This window comes from Carcharodon carcharias, chromosome 6 (assembly GCF_017639515.1).
Source record: "Carcharodon carcharias isolate sCarCar2 chromosome 6, sCarCar2.pri, whole genome shotgun sequence".
Classification (NCBI taxonomy): Eukaryota; Metazoa; Chordata; class Chondrichthyes; order Lamniformes; family Lamnidae; genus Carcharodon; species Carcharodon carcharias.
Window position 1 is genome coordinate 22745602 of NC_054472.1, and position 20089 is coordinate 22765690.

The 20089-nt window shown below is 42.7% G+C and overlaps 1 protein-coding gene across 1 annotated transcript in view; it reads right to left on the reverse strand.

Moving 5' to 3' along the window:
* Positions 1-20089, reverse strand: part of fer1l6 (fer-1 like family member 6) — a 170338-nt gene that overhangs the window by 142248 nt on the left and 8001 nt on the right. Inside the window, exons 4-9 of the mRNA XM_041189238.1 lie at positions 16163-16217; positions 15922-16053; positions 12078-12140; positions 8500-8578; positions 4834-4993; positions 3020-3206 (exon numbers count right to left, since the gene is read on the reverse strand). Coding sequence (XP_041045172.1) covers positions 3020-3206; positions 4834-4993; positions 8500-8578; positions 12078-12140; positions 15922-16053; positions 16163-16217 — 676 coding nt within the window. The remainder of the gene's footprint in view (positions 1-3019; positions 3207-4833; positions 4994-8499; positions 8579-12077; positions 12141-15921; positions 16054-16162; positions 16218-20089) is intronic.

Here is a 20089-nt window from a genome sequence, read left to right on the forward strand (position 1 = left end):
GCTCCTTAATATGATAAGAGCCCATTGTGTTGGGGGTAGTATATTAGCATGGATAGAGGACTGGCTAACTAATAGAAGACAGAAGGCAGAGACAGAGGGGTGGGGCCCACTCGCCGAGGCATAAAATGATGTGCAGTGATGTCGGGCATGCGTCCCGATGCCACCGTGCATCATTTAGATATTGCGTTTGGCGGGCACACGCCAGAGGTGGTTGCGCGCCTTCCGAACTGTCAAAGGCCTATTAAGGCCATTAAAAAACCAATTCAACTTGTTAGCAATGCTGCCCGTCCAACCTTAAGGCTGGCAAAGAGACCAAGCGGCCTTTGCATTTTTCATGGAACCCCATCCACAGGTGGGATGAGGTCTCGTGAACGTTTTTAAAGTGTTTTAATAAAATTAATGGACATGTCCCAGCTCACGTGACAGTTTCACATGAGGGGACATGTCCTTAATTTTTTTTTTTACCTTTAATCAATACTTTATAAGTGAAAGTAATTTCCGTGAGGCACCTTGTGCCTCAGAGAGATTTCTGTACTCTTTCGCATGCATGCGTGAAAGAGCGCACTCACCGACTCAAATAACTCCCCCCCACCAGCACAGGGAGCGCTTAGTGCTTCTGGGTGCGTGTACGCTGGGCAGGCCTTAATTGGCCCGCCATGTAAAATGATGGCGTCCAGCTGATTGGGGGCGCCGATTGGTTTTGCGCCCACCTGCATCCAGCCCCGCACAACCCCCCCCCAAGGGGGAGAAAATTCTCCCCAGAGAGCTGGGATACGGAGGTCATTTTCAGGATGGCAACCTGTGACTAGTGGAGGGCCACAGGGATCAGTGCTGAGACCACAATTATCTACAATATATATTAATGACTTAGATGAGGGAAGTGAATGTATTATCGCCAAGTTTGCAGATGACACAAAAATAGGTGGGAAGGCCGGTGGTGAGGATGACACAAGGAGTCTACAGAGGGATATAGACAGGTTAAGTGAGTGGGCAAAAACATGGCAGATGGAATATAATCTGGGAACGTGTGAGGTTTGGCAGAAAGAATAGGGGAGCTGAATATTATTTAAATGGCGAAAGATTGAAGAAAGCTGCAGCACAGAGGGATTTGGAGGTCCTCGTGCATGAATCACAAAAAGCTAGCATACAAATTCAGCAGGTAATAGGTAAGGCAAATGGAATGTTGGCCTTTATTTCAAAGGGAATGGAGTATAAAAATAGGGAAGTCTTGCTAAAACTATACAAGGCACTAGTTAGACCACAACTAGAATACAGTGAACAATTTTGGACCCTTTACTTAAGGAAAGATATACTGGCATTGGAGGCAGTCCAGAGAAGGTTCACTAGGTTGATCCCAGGGATGGAGGGATTTTCTTATGAGGAGAGATTGAGTAGATTGGGCCTGTACTCATTGGGCTGAATATTCCCCCCGTCGGGGGGGTTGTGTGGGGGCTGGCGGGAGCAAGCACAAACACGATTGGCGCCCTTGATTGGGTGCGCGCTGCTATTTTACACGGACGATTAATTAAGGCCCACCCAGCGTGACACACACCAGGAAGCGCTGTGCGCACCCTGTGAGGTCGGGGGGGGGGAATTCCCTCAGTCGAGGCCTGCGCTCTTTTGAGTATGCGCCTCAGGAAGATTAGTTTAAGTGCTAAAAAATTTAATAAAGGGAAAAAATAATTTTAAGGACATGTCCCCTCATTCGAAACTGTCACATGAGCTGCGACATGTCCGTTAATTTTTAAAAATTTTTTAATTTAATTAATAAAACCTACGTTAAACCTCATCCCGCACGTGGATGAGGTTTCATGAAAAATGCGAAGGCCGCCTGGGCTCTTTGCCTGCCCGCCAATCTTAAGGTTGGATGGGCAGCATTCTAAGCAACTTTAATTACTTTCTTAATGGCCTTAATAGGCCTTTGACAGTTCAGTAGGTGCACAGCCGACTTGGATGCGCACCTGCCGAACTGACAATCTAAATGACGCGCGGTGATGTCAGGACGCACACCCAATGTCACTGTGTGTCACTTTACCTGTCAGCAAGTGGGCCCCGCCCCCGCTCACCGACCCGAAAATTCTGCCCTTTGGAGTTTAGAAGAATGAGACCTTATTGAAACATATAAGATTCTTAGGCGGCTCGACAGGGTAGATGCTGAGAGATTGTTTCCCCTTGCGGGAGGGTCTAGGACCTTTATCTCAGAATAAGGAGGCACCCACTTAAAGCAGCGATGAGGAGGAATTTCTTCTCTCAAAGGGTAGTCAATCTGTGGAATTCTTTACCGCAGAGAGCTATAGAGGTTGGGTCGTTAAGTATATTCAAGGCTGAGATAGACAGATCTTTAATCAGGAAGGGAATCAAGGGTTATGGGGAAAAGGCAGGGAAGTGGAGTTGAGGATTATCAGATCAGCCATGATCTCATTGAATGGCAGAGCAGACTCGATGGGCCAAATAACCTACTTCTGCTCCTACATCTTATGGTCTTATAGCTGGGATCTCATTGAATTATGGAGCAGGCTTGAAGCGCTAAATGGCCAACTGCTATTCCTATATTTCTAAGTCATGATGGCTTCTTCATGCAGGCCTTGGGTTAAAATTGCACCCGGGTCCCAATGACATAATCAGAGCCCAATTTGCTTATTTAAAGAAGGGCCTCATTGTCTTCCAGTGGGTGTTTCTAGCTGTCCTGCCTAAAAGAGCAAAATAAAATTGCACCTCACAAGGGTGCAAAATCGCTGTAGCCAGTTAAACTGCCCACCAGCCTGGTTTCCACCAGCAAGGCAGGGCTAAATCAGCCCTCTAGTTTTTGTAATAAATAACATGTACCATAATGAGAGGCAAGACCGCTTGTCATCCTGTCTGTAGTAATCCTATTCAGGACTAATTAATAAAGTTATCTAAAAAAAAATTTGAAGTTATATAGCTTGGTTTCATTTCCAAGTCGCAATCATTTTTGTGAGGTTACAGACTTGTTCAATGAACGTGCTAATAAACAGAGAAATAATTTTAAAGGTAATACCCTTTGACCAGAAAAGGTGACGATGACATATGGATCCACAAAATCCTTGTTGTCTCCCATGAACGCCTTTGTTACATTTGCCATGAGGCTAGAATTCATCTTTGGCAGTCCCTGAGCTTTGTAAATTTTGACAAAAAATCTTGCCCATGGTCTCTCTGTTGGAAACCCAGTCGGAATAAGTAGATTCCTATTGCAGACCAAAAATTGCATTGTAAATAAAAATTTAACTACTTTTACATTTTTTTTAAAGAATTGAAAATCAGCTGAAACACAAAGCTGTTTAAAACAAAATTTAACAATGGGGGCTGAGGCACTCAGGAACTCGGTGTGCTGACTGCAAGGGTTCTACTTGAAATGAGCTCGGCAGTCTCCTAATCCTGTTTCAGTGTTCATGGGCCTAAAGGACAAAACTGCCCCAAATTCAGTGCTAAGTGGCCATGTCACTGACGTTACTCTGCATCCAACTGTACTGCAGCTGATCTGGTAACACATACTGCTGCCACTGGGCCCCTGAATTAGAACTGGCACTTACATCATCCCCCTCAGCATGATGTTTTTAAATTAAAGTACATATTCACTAAATTTAGTTGAAAACAAATACTCTCGAAGGTGCTGACTTTCAGATGAACAAACACTAAACAGACATTTTATTCCTACATTGAAGCCTAGTGTTATTCACGTCACCATGACTAAATTGCCACATTATAATCCAAGAGCTAGTGCACATAGGTTTGAATAGAAAATTTTGAAAATGCACTAAAGCCCTGTTAACACCTGAAAAGAACGTAATAAGTCAACATTTCAGGTTCATCAAAGCTGCTTTAACGAGGGAACAATGCAGAAAACCCACAGTTATCATGTCTGTTTACAGATGTTTCCTTGCTCTGCTATGTATCACCAGCATTTTCTGGTTTTTATTTCAGAATTATAGCACTGGCAGTTTTTCTTTTCCTTTCTTTTTAATTGTGTAAATGTTTGAAGCTGAACACAACTTTTGTTCTCTCTCTCTGACAGTGGGTGCTGGTAATGGGGCTTGCATCGGAGCCACTGGGGGTGGAGGAGGTGTGGGCTGATTTTCCGGGCGGGATCCCCTATTGATAGCTGACAGGGTGGTCTACACCCCTCCTGTCTTTCTCCCACTACATTCCCAGCCTTGATTTTCATTGTTTCATTGCAGAAAGATATTTCCTCTTGTGAGGGAAGATAAAACTCAGGGGCGTTAGTCTGTGGGTTTCTCTTCCCTGGAAAGTGGTGGCCGCTGAGTCTTTAAATTTATTCAAGGCTGAGTTAGATAGATTTTTGTTAGATAAGTGAGTCAAGTGTTATTGGGGGGTGGGGGGTGGGGTGGGGTGGGGGGGGGGGGGGGGGGTGGGTGGTGGGGGGCAGGCAGGAAAGTGGAGCTGAGACCCCATCCTGATCAGCTATGATTTTATTGAATGATGGAGCAGGCCATGGAGTGGCCTACTCCTGCTCCCAAGTCCAATGTTCCTCTCTGTCTACTGTTCTGCTGTTACAATTTGCTGCTCGACATACGTTACCACCCCTTTGTCTTGCCCTGGCACCCACTTTGTTACTTAGTCACTCCTGCCTTCCACCCTATCATAGACTTTCCCTTTTGTTATTTCCCCTCTTTCCCCTTTCCTTGGCCCTGAACATGCCCATTCTTGCAGTTCTAATGAAAGCTTAGCAACTAGAAGCATTAACTCTGTTTCCCTCTTTGCAGGTGTTGCGCAACATGCTGAGCTTTTCCAGCACTTTTATCACTACTTTGCTTTCGTTCGATTTGCTCAGGAGGGATGAGAGTACAACCGTACTTTTCAATTTCTTCCTCAGCGCTTTCACTGGTTTTCTGAGGAGGTTGCATGTTATCTCCTTTCCCAATGACTGAAATGTCACATTTAAGGTAGCCTTTCACTCCAGTTCTGATATCACTGGGATCAGTAAGAGGTGCCCACTTGTTACAGAACTGACGGCCTAAAGCAAGGACAAGAGAAAAAGTTAATTCAGTATGTTCACTTTAATCCATTCATTTAAAATTATGAATAACCAGCCAGAATTACATTTTTGTTGTATTGCTGAAACTAGTACCGCACTCCAGCAGATCACAGGGCAATTAGATTACAGTTATTTGCCTAAACCATGGATTTTTAAAAATGCTCGTTCATAGATGTAGGAACCGCTAGCAAGGCCAACGTTTATTACCCATCCCTGATTGCTCCAACCGCAACAAGTTGAAGGTGAGCCGCCTTCTTGAATTACTCAGTCTGTGTGTTGTAGGCACATCCACAGCGCTCGTCTGAAATCCCATTGTCCCTACTGGAACACACTCCACACAAACTGATGACAGTCCCATGTCTTGATGATCTCAAACATCGCCAACCACAACCTGGCAACCGACCCGAGTGGTGGAGCCCCAGGTTTCAAACTTTCACAAAATACCTGGACAAACCTCAACCATTTGAGAATGGGCCAGGGAAGATGTGGGCACTTGTTTGACAGTTGGAACATGAGGAACAGCTCAAGTTGTGAGTGTGGCCATCCAAGTCAGACCATTACCCACACACTGAGCTCCTGCCCCAAGAGGTCCACATGGTGGCATGACAACCAATTCACCCACTCCATCAGCTGAAGCCATTGAATGGACTGTTATCCTTGATATCGAACCATAACTGCTTCCCCGCCATTCAAATAAAAAAAAACCACAGTGCTGTTCGGAAGGGAGTTCCAGAATTTTGATCCAGTGACAGTGAAGGAACGACGACATAGTTCCAAGTCAGGATGCTGTGTGGCTTGGAGAGAAACACATGCTTTTCAATTTCTTCCTCAGCACCTTCACTGGTTTTCTGAGGAGGTTGCATGTTATCTCCATTCCTAATAACTGAAATGTCACATTTAAAGTAGCCTTTCACTCCAGTTTTGATATCACTGGGATCAGCAAGAGGTTGTTTCAGAACTGTGTTTTTAAGCCCCTCGTGTGCATAACCCAGCAGTTCCAGGTTAACTGGTGACTCTGCAGGAAACCTCTATACTTTCCTTTTCTGAACAGAAAAGCATCCTTCAAAGTGCCACTAAGCTCTTTTGAAATTATGAATTAAAGCTTTAGAAAAAATGTGAACTGCAAAATGAAGCGTCCAAACAAAACCGGTAGAATAAGCAATTCTTTTATCCTAGTTCTCAGAATGCTGGTTAGGAGTAAATGAGCTTAATTGTAAAAGTTGAAAGCTAAAAATAAGCATTGCACGACAACTTTATAATCCATAAGCAGGTTGCTTGATGGTTCCACATGTCTGGTAGGGTAAATTAGTCCATCTGTGTCTTACTCAATCATCTCAGGTACCCCACCACACCCAGCACCACACAGCCAGCTCAGCTCTGAAATAAGCATTAGAGAAATACAAGCACAGGTCATGGGGTTGAGATAACTTGTCTATCAGCAAGCTGCAATAAAATGTTAGCTATTTATTATCATTATTTGTTGTTTGGTAGTGCAGAAATTGAGTATTGCTGAAAGAAGACACATGCTGTTGAAGCTTCTTATCTTGCACTCATCAGGCCAATTTGCAAGAATACCAAACGTAAAAGGAACATCAATTTAACAGTTAATCACTATTTGTACTCGTTGTATTCTGTACTCTTTTTTCCAAACTATTTCATTCAGAATTTTTCAAACACCCCAGGCCCATGATCCCTGACCAATTGCTTGCTCACTAATTGGCTCAATTTTCAATATATTTTCACCATCGATGTGGCCTTCCCTCAATGGGTTAGAACACATTTTAAGCCTCTGCCCATTTCAAAAAAGAACAGTGAAGACAAGGCCAACAACTCTCCACTGTTACCCAACACAACCAAAATAAAATCAATTAATAACTTGGGATGAATTTTCCTCCTGGGTTGTAATGGAGTTACGGTCAGACAGGATTTCCACCCACTGTCCTAACCCTTATCCATTTTCCTGGATCGGGGTTGGTCATCTATACAAGATGGGCATCCAAATTGGCATCAATGTCACCAAGAGGGAACCTGATTTCACCAGGGAATCGAATTCGACAATGCTGCAAAGGAGACTTTGGACATCCTCTAAACAGAAGAAGCAGATGTCAACAGTTAAAGTGGCGGAAGAGCCCCAAATATTTATTTTTAAATTCCAGTAAAGGATCTCAATGAACTGGCCAGGAGGAAGAGGTAAGAAGGCTCTACCTCGAAATGTGGGGCTGTAGGGGTAGAAATTGCAGAGAATTCCAGCCTTGTAGTGCCATCCCTCTCATGGTGGTCCCTGTGGTGGCAGCAGAGAGGGAATTGAGCAAGCCCCACCTCTGACATTTGCAGGCAGACTCAGATAGCTACTTTCCTGGAGTGGGGGAGGGGCGGTGAGGATAGCGATCTAAATCCAGGTCAGTGATAGCAAAACAAAAATAAAAATACCTGGAAAAACTCAGCAGGTCTGACAGCATCTGCGGAGAGGAATACAGTTAACGTTTCGAGTCCGTATGACTCTTCAACAGAACTAAGTAAAATATCACAGTGATAGCAAAGATGGGAGTGCGGTAATGGGCCTATCTACAGCACAGTAGCAAAGAATGCAGTCCTTCATCTGATCTTAGTCACGTTTACACATGGTAATGATCATACCAAAGACAAAGTTCATTGCAGATGAAGGACTGAATACAAATGCGAGATTTTCTTTTTACTCTTTCAAGAGGTCCTACAAGGTAAATTGGAAAGGACACTGGAAGTTGCAGTTTCCACAATACACCAAGTCCCATGAAATTAGTCTCATTGAGGGAATTAAACCATCATCCTGAACTGGGTTAAGTACAGGAGGAAAACTGATCCAGCTTCTTAGTAAGAACAAGTAGCTTGACACAGGAGGATAAGACAGAAGGTGCAGAAGGAATTATATAGACAACTTTGAGCATAAAGAAAAGTAAAGAAAAACCCAAGAAAATATTCAGAACAGAAGTAGCTTATCGCAATGGAAGAATTGTCACCAGCAATCTTTCTCTGACAAATGATACACATTCAAAACTAGCATTTCTAATTTCAAATGCTGTACACCCAAATTCTTCTATGACATTCAAAATAATGAAATATGTTAAGGAGAAGCTTGTTAACAAGTCGGTATGGAATACGAGGAGTGATTTTCCAGGGCCAGTGCAACGGGAATGGGGGCAGTAAAATGCGGCGAGCCATTCTAAACTCCATTGACTTTGGCCGGACCATAAAACCACCTTGGCATAAAACTCCATCCCGGGTCTATCGACTCATTGAGTATCAGAACATCTTTTGGGTCTGAACACAATTCTGGTAATGGAACTCACCCTCCGGATGGGCACTGTGATTCGTCTAGCATGCATGTCTCAAAGAATGGTCAGGAAAGCATTCCCCCCCACCCAACATCTCCCTGCCCTCCTCTCCACCTCTCCCCCCCCCACCCCCAAATACTCCCATACCTTTGAGCTGATAACATTTAAATGTACCTGGTTCATTGTGAACTGTTCCCACATCCAGTTTAAATGCTCCTATCAGCGTTCCACGGATCAGCTTGGAATGCAAAACCTGCATGATTACATCAATGTTTTGACAAATAGGAATTGAGTGAAAGGTTTATTGAAAAACTCAGCAAGATGTTAAGAATAAAAATAGGATATTTCCATTAAAAATAGGATATTAAAAATAGGATATTTCCATTTTATTTCTGTACTAATTTACTAAATCTATCAAACAAGGGGAAGCTTTAGATCAGTTCATTTGCTGATAGTTCTTTATTCTTGTAATAAAGGCAAACTTTTAGGTTTGAAATTTGTGCCTAATTGCACAAAAAAAACAGAGACAATTTTTCATGAATGGATTTCAGGCAGTATATCCACATGGTTTCTTTATGTGGTTTCCTTAATATATCACTAATTCATTAAATAATAAACCATTCTGGTGCTGCTATTAATTATCCTTCTAATCCTACATACACTGCATGGTAGATTTTAAAGGGAAGCAGGTACAGCGCACAAGAGCCATGGACTAGGCAGTGAAGCCTGGAGTCCGGGGATCTGCAGATCCAGCTGATTGCAAAGGCTGGATCTTATTCATATAAATGTTCCCACTGTCCAACCCGAACCTGACCACACCCACCACCAGAGCAGCAGGGCAGGTGAGAGCAGGGTTTCTTCGTCAGCTGGTGGACTTCTTGAGATGACCTGAGGATGTTTGCTGGTCACAATCACGAGGTGGAGAAAGTGAGGGGACAACACCTGAGGCAAATGAGGCTCAAGGCTTCCTTGTGAGGTCAAGAGGAGCACTCTTGCTCCTCCTGGCCCACAGGCAAATCTAAAATATCCAGGTTTGCCTTATGGCCCACTCAGTCCCTCTCTCTGTCTCTCTCCCATTCGCCCCACCTCTTTATATCTCTTGGGGAAAATTTTATTGGGCCAAACCTGCATAATTAAGGCTGGGTGGGGGGTGGGGTGGGGGGGGGGGGGGGGATAGTGTTAAATAACTAACTCATTTTTATCCTGCCCCCCCCAACCCCAGACCAAATTTCCACTTGTTGGGGGGAGGGGGGAGGAGTTACAATCGGAGCCATAGAAACAAAAAAATTCCCAGTTCAGTCCTTGTTCTGTAATGAGCTAGCTGACCTGAGTTTGTAGTCTGGGCATGATTATTGGCTTCAGCATTCTTATGATAAAGATCAGTTAGATTTCCCGCTTCTGATCATTAGTCACAATTCTGACCAATAGTGGCCACTTTTGTGGAAATTGAGAAAATTGAGAAAATAGTTAATATAAATTGGACCAGGCTCTAGTAACCCACATAGCTAAGAATTCTATTGATGTTCCCTGCCCAGACTAACACAAGATTGGCCACTTGGTGAAGTACTGCAGCATCTTGACTTCCTTTAGAGCCACAGAAGAGTTGGGACAATTTTTTTTAACTACAATAAAAAGCAATTTTGTGTAGCCTGAGTATTGCTCCTATCTAGCACTGTATTTGTCAAGTATTTGGTCAAAATACCAGATATATCCTCTGCCAATCCCAATCTATGCGATGTTTACGTAAAATCAAAAACAGAGAATGATTAATAGTTCTTCAATAAATGTAAAAATCCAGGGAGAGAGTTCCTCTGTGCACTATGTAATCATTAAACCTGCACTTTAGAAAGGATAATTATAATTTTATTACACAAAGGATTTCTTCCCTTGCCCTAGACTGTAGTGTAGATCTTGATTTTGTGTGAGAGTGTGAAACAAGGTAGTGAATTGATGTTCCATTTGAGATCCCTCTTGACTTCATTGCCTTCATATATAGGGGAATGGATTACAAAAGCAAAGAAGTTATGATAAACCTGTATAAAACACTAGTTCAACCTCAACTGAAGTACTGCATCCAGCTCTGGGCACCACACTTTAGGAAGATGCGAATGCATTAGAGAGGGTGCAGAAAAGATCCACGAGAATAGTTCCAGGAATAAGGAACTTCAGTTATGTAGCTTGATTGGAAAAGCTATGGCTGTTCTCCTTGGAGAAGTGAAGATTGAGAGATTTGATGGAGGTATTCAAAATCATGAGGGGTTTGGGACAGAGTAGATAGGGAGAAACTGTTCCCATTTCTGGAAGGGTTGAAAACCAGAGGGCACTGATTTAAGATGATTGGCAAAAGAAGCAACAATGACATGAGGAAAAGTTTCTTTATGCAGTGTATGATTAGGATCTGGAATGTGCTGCCTGAAAGGGTGGTGGAAACAGCTTCAGTTGTGGCTGAAGAGAATTGGATTATTACCTGAAGAGGAAAAGTTTGCAGAGCTGCACGGAAAAGGCAGGGGAGTGGCACTAGGTGCATTGCTTTTGCAGAGAGCCAGCCTGGACATGACAGGCTGAATGGTCTTCTTGTGGATTGTAACCATTCTACGATTCAATGGAAATAACAATTGGGAGTGAGGTGGCAAACTGCCAACTCACTGGCGCTCAACTTACACTCACCCTGCATGTTCAAATCACAACGAGAACATTTCTACTTTTGGATGATTGTTAGAATCATATCTCTCAAGACTGAAGTTTTCTTGTACAAAATGGAAGGATTTGGCATGATCTGGACATGTGGATGCTAACCTGCGATTTTTTTAATAAAGAATGTCACCTTGGAACTGTGAACAAATAGGCCTCTTCCAATCACTTAACCTATATGGCACTTGAGAAGGAGTTGTTTGTTTGTGTTGAATTGCAAAGCACTTTAATTAATGAGAAGCTTGGAGACAAAAGGCAATCACGTGGGAAAGAAGAAAAAAACTTAACTTGTGAACCTGCTTGTTTTGAAGGCAGTCTTGTTGGAGAATAAGCTGAGGAAAGAAAGCTACCTTGACTGGCTCCATCTCTCTCTATCTTGCCTAAAATTGTGTGTGGCTATCAACCTGTAGCCAGAAAACCCTTATCTGAGTGTGAAACTAGTCTGCATTTGCACCTGCAAAGCTGAGACCACTAGTGAGAACTTCCAGGCATCCACTGGGAGCAGTGATCTGTCTCCACACAAGAGAACTCCAGGTTGACAGTGTTGAGACCCTGTGGACTTTATCCTTTATTTTATAACGCCCATCCTCCAAAGCCCACCTCTGCAGAGAGACTCTATCTGTTTGTCTTTTGTTTGTCTGTGTGTGTGCTGGGGGAATTGTTTAGGAAGAGAGAGATAGTTATACTCCCTGATTACAACTGTGTGTTAACCAGTGCTTCCAACTTGTTAAAAGAAGCTTTGTTCTAAAATAAATTAATCATTCTGAGTTTTTGAAAGAAGCCTGGTCAGAATCTTTTTTCTTCTAGAGATATAGGTACCCAATTGGCCGTTTCGGTGAGAAAATTCAACATTTAAATTAATAGTACGGCCTGTGGAGTAGTGGGGTTTGATAGTTCACCCCATCCTGGTTGTAACATGAGGAACTTCTTACAGACCAACTTTTCCTAAATTGTAATGAGATTCAGTAATAGTACACTGGGCAGTTACGGCTTTGCAGCATCTTTTACCTGATTGTTTGCAAAACACAATTTAAAATATGTATAATCTTGTGATTACTTACTGAAAGTTTAATGATTCTGTCAAACAATATTTCTGTCGGACCAATGTAATCAAACAAAAAGTACTGTAAAGATAGAATGAATACGTAATTAATCATGTCACAGTAAATATTTTATGCGGCTCTACTGTACAATCCAATAGCAACACAGAGATGTCAGAAACATCCGAAATGTAACTTAACCTGGGACAAATAGGGAACTAGGGAAAGGGGCACTAATGCATCAAATAGGTTTTCCTTCCTTGATTGTTCTTTGGTTCTAAAATTTCTCTTGCTGTCTACAGAAATGAAGCTAAAAACTCATTGAACATAAGAACATAAGAAATAGGAGCAGGAGTAGGCCATTTGGACCCTCGAGCCTACTCCAGTATTCAGTAAGATCAAGGCAGATCTTCTTCCTCATTTACACCTTCCCGCACAATTCCCATATCCCTTGATTCCCTGAGTATCCAAAGATTTGGCAATCTCTGATGTGAATATACTCATCAACTGAGCATCTATAGCTCTCTGCAGTGGAGAATTGCAAAGATCCACACTCTCCGTGTGAAGAAATTTCTCATTTCACTACTAAATGGCTGACCCCTTACTCTGAGACTGCCATCACTTGTTCTAAATTCCCCAGCCTTGGGAAACAGTTTTCCAGCATCTATCCTGTAAAGTCATAAAGAATCTTGTGTGTTTCAATGAGATCACAGGCTGAATGTTATGCCCCCACGCTGATGGGTTTGCAGGCAGGGGTGGGCCTGTAAAATTCCCTGGATGGCCTTCCCTCTGCCCTCCCGCCTGCTCCAAGCTGCCCTCAGTATTACGGTGGGGCAAGCAAGGCCTAGGCCAGCCTGCCTTTGCCTCAATGGAGGCCCTTAAGTGGGCAATTAATGACTATTTAAAGGCCATTTCCCACCCAACCTCAATTTTTAGGTAGGCAGGAGGAGTTCAGGAGCAGGTGGGAGGGCAAGAAAGAACATTCACTGTACCTCCTCTAAGGCAAGTATAACCTTGCTTAGGTACGACCAAAACTGTACACAGTACCCCAGGTGTGGACTTACCAAAGCTTTGCTTTACTATCCAAAGGGCAAAGTTGTTTAAACAGCTGTTTTCTTTGATAATTCTAGATGATTATAGTTGGAATATAATTCTAGCAAAAAGCTACAGTTTAGATGTAACCTCAAGATTTAAAAAAATAACTAAACACTATTTGACATTGCTATTGTCTAAGTAAACCCTCCAATAAACGGGTTTTCAGAAAGAGAGACATGAATACAGCTGTGAAATCTTCGATTGGCAGTGAAAGTTTCTGCATTACTTTAGAAACAGAATGATACAAAGAACATCTTTTATTTAATGTTTTAACAAGTTATCCAGATAATAAATAAATAGCTGAGGAAAAATGGAATATCAAGTATATCTTTACTTATAAACACAGTCGATCTATATTTGCAATGTTTTGTGAGCTTGATCACATTTCTCTGAAATTAAATAAAAATCAGTATCACATCTGACATTATTGCTAAGCTTCCATTTCATTTAGCAGCTACCCAGCTTGTGTATTTTGCTGTTGTTCATCTATTGCTTGCAATTTTAAAAAGATCATTTTTTTCTTGCAGAATATTTGTTTTCTTTTCTTCTTCCTCTCCTGTGACACATTATTCCTAATAAAGAGTGTATGGGCGTGTGTGTGCACATATATGTATGTGTTCGTGTATGTGTGTGTATGTGTGTGTGTGGTGGGGGGAGGGATATATCCAACTTCCAGCCCTTTGTCAATGTCATTGTATTACTGAGGTGTCCAAGAATTTTCAGGCAGCTGCTCCGTGGAATTTTCCATCTATCGCAATGGGAGAAAAGCTGATCTCCACTCAGCAATCCCCACAGCAACAGAATGAAGATCAGTGAGTCAATGTGTAAACAGCATGAACAGACCACGGAGCGCGATCGGACCCCGACCGCGATGTCACGTTGGCTGGCCAATTAACGGCCAAAACGTGAAACCTGCGCTGAGGAGCTCAGCGCTGCCGGGGTGAGGGTGGGGGTGGGGATGGGAGGAGAGCAAGCGCTAAAGTCTGCGCATATGCGAGGGAGCACACACTGAAAGTTCCCTGAAGGCACAGAGCTTCCTCAGGGAGCCGAAGAATTTTACAATGAAAAATAAAGATTTTAAAAATAAAGGAAATGTCCTCACATGTGACTCAGTCACATGACTAGGGACATATTAAAAATTATGTTTAAAAATGTTTATTTTTTTTTAAGTTACTGTTGGAAATCTCATTCCACCTGTGGATGATGTTTCCTAAAAAATGCAGAGGCCGTCTGGCTGGCCTATTCGCCCACCTGCCAACTGTAAGGTTGGATGGGCAAAGAAAAATACAAATTAATTGCTAGTTTAATGGCCTTAATAAACCTTTTAATTGTCAGCGGGCGCACTCCCAACTCACGTGCGTGACCGCCGATCGAAATATCACGCAAGTGAGTGATGATGTCGGGACACTCACACACTATTTGACTCCTGATCAGGTCGGGCGCGCACCTACCCGCGGGACATAAAATTCTGCCGATGATCTCATGCACTCTGCCCAGTTTCCTCAAATTGGCACAGGGTAGGAGTTTTGAAGTGTTACCTTTGAGTTGTGGGCTAAGTCTTCAGGCCTCCCATCTGGTGGGAACAAGCCAGGGGTAACATGAAAATAGAGTGCAAGAATTTACCACTCCATTGCTGCTGTCTTTGTGGCTGGTGCCATTCTGTTAGGGTCCTTTGAATAGGTGACTTAAATAGGTGCCTGAAGAAAGTGCCAAGCTGACTTTAAATGTTTAAATCGGGGTCCTATGTCATCAGTGGAAACCCATGCCATTTTTGGGCTAAATTGGGAGGAGCATAGGCCATGTACATTCTGCCCACTATCTAAAAGCAGCTGGGCAGATGAGGAAAGATAAATTGTTCTTGTAATCCATGAGGCTGAATGGGGCAGGAGTGCTCATGAGCATTGGCCTAAGCCTTTGTCCTTCTCGTTAACTGCCTCCCTAACCATATGAGGATCGGGACCCCACCAGAAACTGATCGACCACCTGATATTTCACTGACCCTGATTTTGGCTGACTGCCTGGCACTTACCAGGCCTCGTGGTAAGACCAGCAGGCATCTAGCCAGTTTATCAGATTCCATACTGGATAAAATTCTCTCTTTGTGTCTTTTTATTACCTCCACCACTGAGGTGTTAATCTGTTTGTCTGTAAACAACATATCTAAAAAAATAATGAGTGGATTTCAACAAAACTTGGGTACACAGATAGGGTATGACCCAAGGAAGAACTGATTAGTTTTTGGTGAAGCTGCGTATGCACTTGCGGATCCTGGGAATTTTAAGTAACATTGGGAAAGAGGGCAAATTGACTTTTTAAAGAATGTTGTGGGTTGTGTGATTTAGTATGCTGTTGATTGTTTTAGAATGTTGTGGATTGTCTCAGCTGCTATGGTGCAATTTTTCACGACGGTCAAAATGTGAGCAGAGTTTTCTGAGCAGGTTGTTGGATGCGGATTGGTCTCAATGAGATGGAAACTCAAAATAAAAAGATTTTTTTTTCTGCTTTGTAGTTACAGAGCATCAACCAGGCAGGGAAAAGCCTCAAGGAAGAGTTGTGTGATTGTAATAATGATGTTGAGTTGACTCAGCATGGTAGAGGTATTTGCTCTTCTTAGTTCCCTCTTCACTTGTTAGGGATATTTTTCTGAATTGATTTTGGACTCTGAATGTCACTTGGATCCTTTCTAAACTCATGTTTAAACTCGCTAAACCATCATAATGTGCTCACAACAGACGTGCCATTATTGACGTGAGTGATCCAATATTTTTACCTCATTGTAAAAAGGAGAATTTGTTGCCTCTTTCACTGTTGTTTGCTTTTTTTCATCCCCGAATTCAATTATTACTGTTGGGTCAATATCTTCCCCAGCCAGCTGTCGTGCCTCAGTAATGGTAATGGCAATCTGATAAAGACACAGGAAACAAGAGTTCTCCGTTGAATAGTTTTCCAGTTGCATTTGTCAAACAGTCATTGAAAAAAAACTACAGGAATCAGTTAATATGTCCTCTTACCTGGTAGTGTTGAGCCTTGTTTGCAGTGGGGTGTATTTTGGAAACTGGTTTTGATCTGTGCAAAATATTTTGTTAATGAACTGATTTTATCCACATTTTGCAGTTTAGCAAAGTAAATAAATTACTTAAATCAATAACATATAACAATCTGCTCATATTAGAAAACAGCTATTAGGAGGAAAATACTTTAATGCTCTTCCAAGTTAAAATGAAGGCAGAGTTGCTCATCAAGGTCTAATATCAATAAGGGACCTCATTACAGAGCAGGCACCCTATAAGTCAAAAGATAAAAGCAAAAAACTGCGGATGCTGGAAATCCAAAACCAAAACAGAAACAGAAATACCTGGAAAAACTCAGCAGGTCTGGCAGCATCAGCGGAGAAGAGCACAGTTGACGTTTCGAGTCCTCGTGACCTTTCAACAGAACTAAGTAAAAATAGTAAACCCTAATAAGTAAACCCTATAAATCAAACACAGTGGTAATGGTGAGATAAAAGTAATAACCTCTAGCTGCAAAGTAAAGAGATTCATTTGATAAACGGGCCTGCATTCAAATATTAGAAGCAACCATCCAAAGTTTGGAAACAATTATGCCAAGGATTTTGGCTCCAAGGTTTCTGGCTTTAACCACACGCTGTCAGTCTCAGGCCATAACTGTGATCTCAGCTGACTAATGGTGTTGATTTGACAGGCCTCAAGCACTTGCTTCTATTAAAGGTTACAGAAGTTTGTAGGTAGGAAAGATTTATGGCAGCAACACTTGATTAAGTACATATTTACTTTACTTAGAGTGGCGTCTGGTTTAACTTATTCCAAATACATTTCTTTTATCCTTTTATGCATGGTTCTGTGAGGCCTTTAGAAAAGAAAAACAGGATCTTCGGCTCGAGGCACCAAAGTGCAAATGGAAAGTGGTGGCTGGACGTCAAAGAGTAGATTTTCTGATTGAGTCATTTACTCCTAAATGTTAAGTGCACCCAAAGTGAAGCACACTGTTAGCAATTTGCTGAAGCCAGCTCATTATCATAATAACACGGGACTCCAGGTGCAGAACTGGGTGGAGAAACTTTTTTGAGCCATGCTGCTACACAGAATTATGCCGATTCCCCAGGGACAGGCAGCATCGTGGACCACTCTCTGCACTCTGTGTTCATCAATGTCACTGCAGAACACTGCGGGCTGCACAGGCCGGACCCCATGGTGCTGCCTGCCCCCAGGGAGCAACATAAACCTCTGTAATGCTGCTAGCTAATTTCTTTGCCTAATTGGACTTTTGCAGGGAACCGAAAATAGTGGTGTTGAGGAACCTTAAATAAAGGCAAACAATTAAGGATACAGTCAGAATTGGGGCCCTTTCAGCCTTTGGGTAGAATTGTCCCAGATTTGCACTAAGTGCGGTAGTGGACGGGAAATATAATTTTTTACCTGCCGGCTGTACTGGTGGCTTCTTAGACCATATCGTCCCAATCCCGCCTCATTAATCACGTATTCCCAGGAAACACGCCATTTCAATGGCATGTGGGCTCACATTTGCCCGCCACGCCCGTCACCTCACCACTTCCTCAAGCTGAGTGCCATATTTAAAGTGCAGCCACACGCACACCTCTCAGTGATTCCAATCCAGGACTGCTGCACAGAAGACATGGCCCCAAAAGACAAGAGGACTGTAGCCTCCCGGAGTCAGTGGCACATCCCTGGAATGCCTTTTGGTCATCATGGAGGCTCGCTGTGATGTCCTCTACCCCTGCCCTGGATGCAGGAGGGGCAGCAATCTCACTACTACAGCTTGGTAGGTGATGGCAGTGGTGATCAGTGCCAATGCTGCACAGAAGAGGTTGGCCATATAATACAGAAAGAGGATGAATGATCTTAACCATGCCGCCAGGGTAAGGCACCATCTCATCACTCTAAACCCACAAGCCCATCACACATTCACTGGCATCTCACTCACTGCCAGCTCAAGAGACATCATCACCCATTCTCAGACACATACCCTGTCATGTCCATCTGGCCTCATCTCTTCTGGAGACTGCCTCCTCAGCCCTCACCATCTTGAGGCCACTTGCACAGATCAACTTGTGCCCCCAGACAGAACCTGGGATACCCTCCCACCCCAGTACAGCCTTCGCCCTGCAGCCTCTTCCCTTACCTGAGGCCACTTCACCCCCTTCCCCAAGCAGGCCCCAGTCCTTTAGCTGGTAACCCCATCTTATAGCTGGGATGGTAGGTGGAGGTCTGCTCATGAGCACCCCCCTAAAAGTGATGTGGTGCTGCTTGTAAAGCCTGGCACTGATGACCACAAGTGCTGCCCGAAGCAAGGTAGGCAAACGAACCTCGAAGTCCCGAGCAAAGTGCAGCTCACCAGGTGCATGTTGCTTATGTACAGTGGTGAAATACGTCAGCATGCTCGGATGATCCAGCGTGGGGGTCTGATTCTGGTGAGCTGGGCTTATAATGATATGTAGGTGCATTACAATGAAGTTCCTGATGTCTGGCGGCAGGAAACACGGCCTGCCATTGACAGGCAGAGTGGACAATTGCAAATCAGTCTCACAACGTCGTGAAACCAATTTTTGGCCTTCTTGCCATATTGTCTGCTCACGCCACCAAACACACCCAGCACTAACGGGCACAGAAAGTTCCACCCTTAGGAAGGACTCTAAAGTTATTTGACCCTTGCAGGCTTAGCTGTAGCTGCAGGGACAGAGAACTCAGACATGACAGGCAAAATGAAGAGAAAGGAAATCCAACATGCAGAGAAAAAAGGCAAAACAAAAATCAAGAATCAAGAAATGATGGGAAATTATGTACAGGACTTGTCAGGAAGATATAATAATTCTCACAATATTATTGGAATTTGTTGTAACAGTGAGACGTGTCTATGTGTGTATTTACAAATCATTTCTCTTGTTAATAAATGTTAATCTAGTTTTGTAAAACCTATTATGCTTGGTGGTCTTATTACTGCTGAATTCAAGGCACTCATCTCAAAATTTATACAAACTGCAAAACAGGTTGTGGCAGTTAGTTCAACTTTTCCCTTGGGATTTGAACAACGCAGCATTTATCATTAGTTGTGCCATAACAGATTCTTTCCTCCCTTCATGTGCCTGCGTGTGTGTGTAAGAATTAATTGAATTAGAGGCAGCTAGTCTGGGTGCTTAGGAGTTTGGTTTGAAATGTTAATTAGGTGAGCATGGGGAAGTTTCGAAACATAGGTGTCGGGGAACATTTGCATTTTTAAATAAACTAATTACTAGATTGTTTTCAACAGAGGGAGTGAAATGTGTCACCTAGTCAGGTGAAATTTAGAAACAGTGTGTTTACTTTTCCCAAAGATTGCTGGTAAAACTTAGTACTTTGAGAGGTTTTTATTATCAGGGAGATAAAGTCCAAAGACATAATGAAACAATGGGTATTTGCATTCAAAGAGTAAGATATGTATAAAGGAAAGAACATTGTTTATAAGGCAAGGCATTTTTAAGATCTTACAAATGTGAAAAAGCCTTCAGCATTTTTGCCTCAAGCTGCTGTCTCCAAGGACTGAAGTTAAGAACATTCACTTTAAATTTGACTTGTTCGGGGTAACATGTTTCTTTGCCTGGGTCTTTTAAAATCTATGTGTCTTACTGTTACCTTAACAAAAGTGTAACTGGGAGTTAGATTGATTAGGGAATTGAAAACTTATCACTGTAGTAATTTGTAGATCTATGTGTGTATTTACAAATCATTTCTCTTGTTAATAAATGTTAATCTAGTTTTGTAAAACCTATTATGCTTGGTGGTCTTATTACTGCTGAATTCAAGGCACTCATCTCAAAATTTATACAAACTGCAAAACAGGTTGTGGCAGTTAGTTCAACTTTTCCCTTGGGATTTGAACAACGCAGCATTTATCATCAGTTGTGCCATAACAGATTCTTTCCT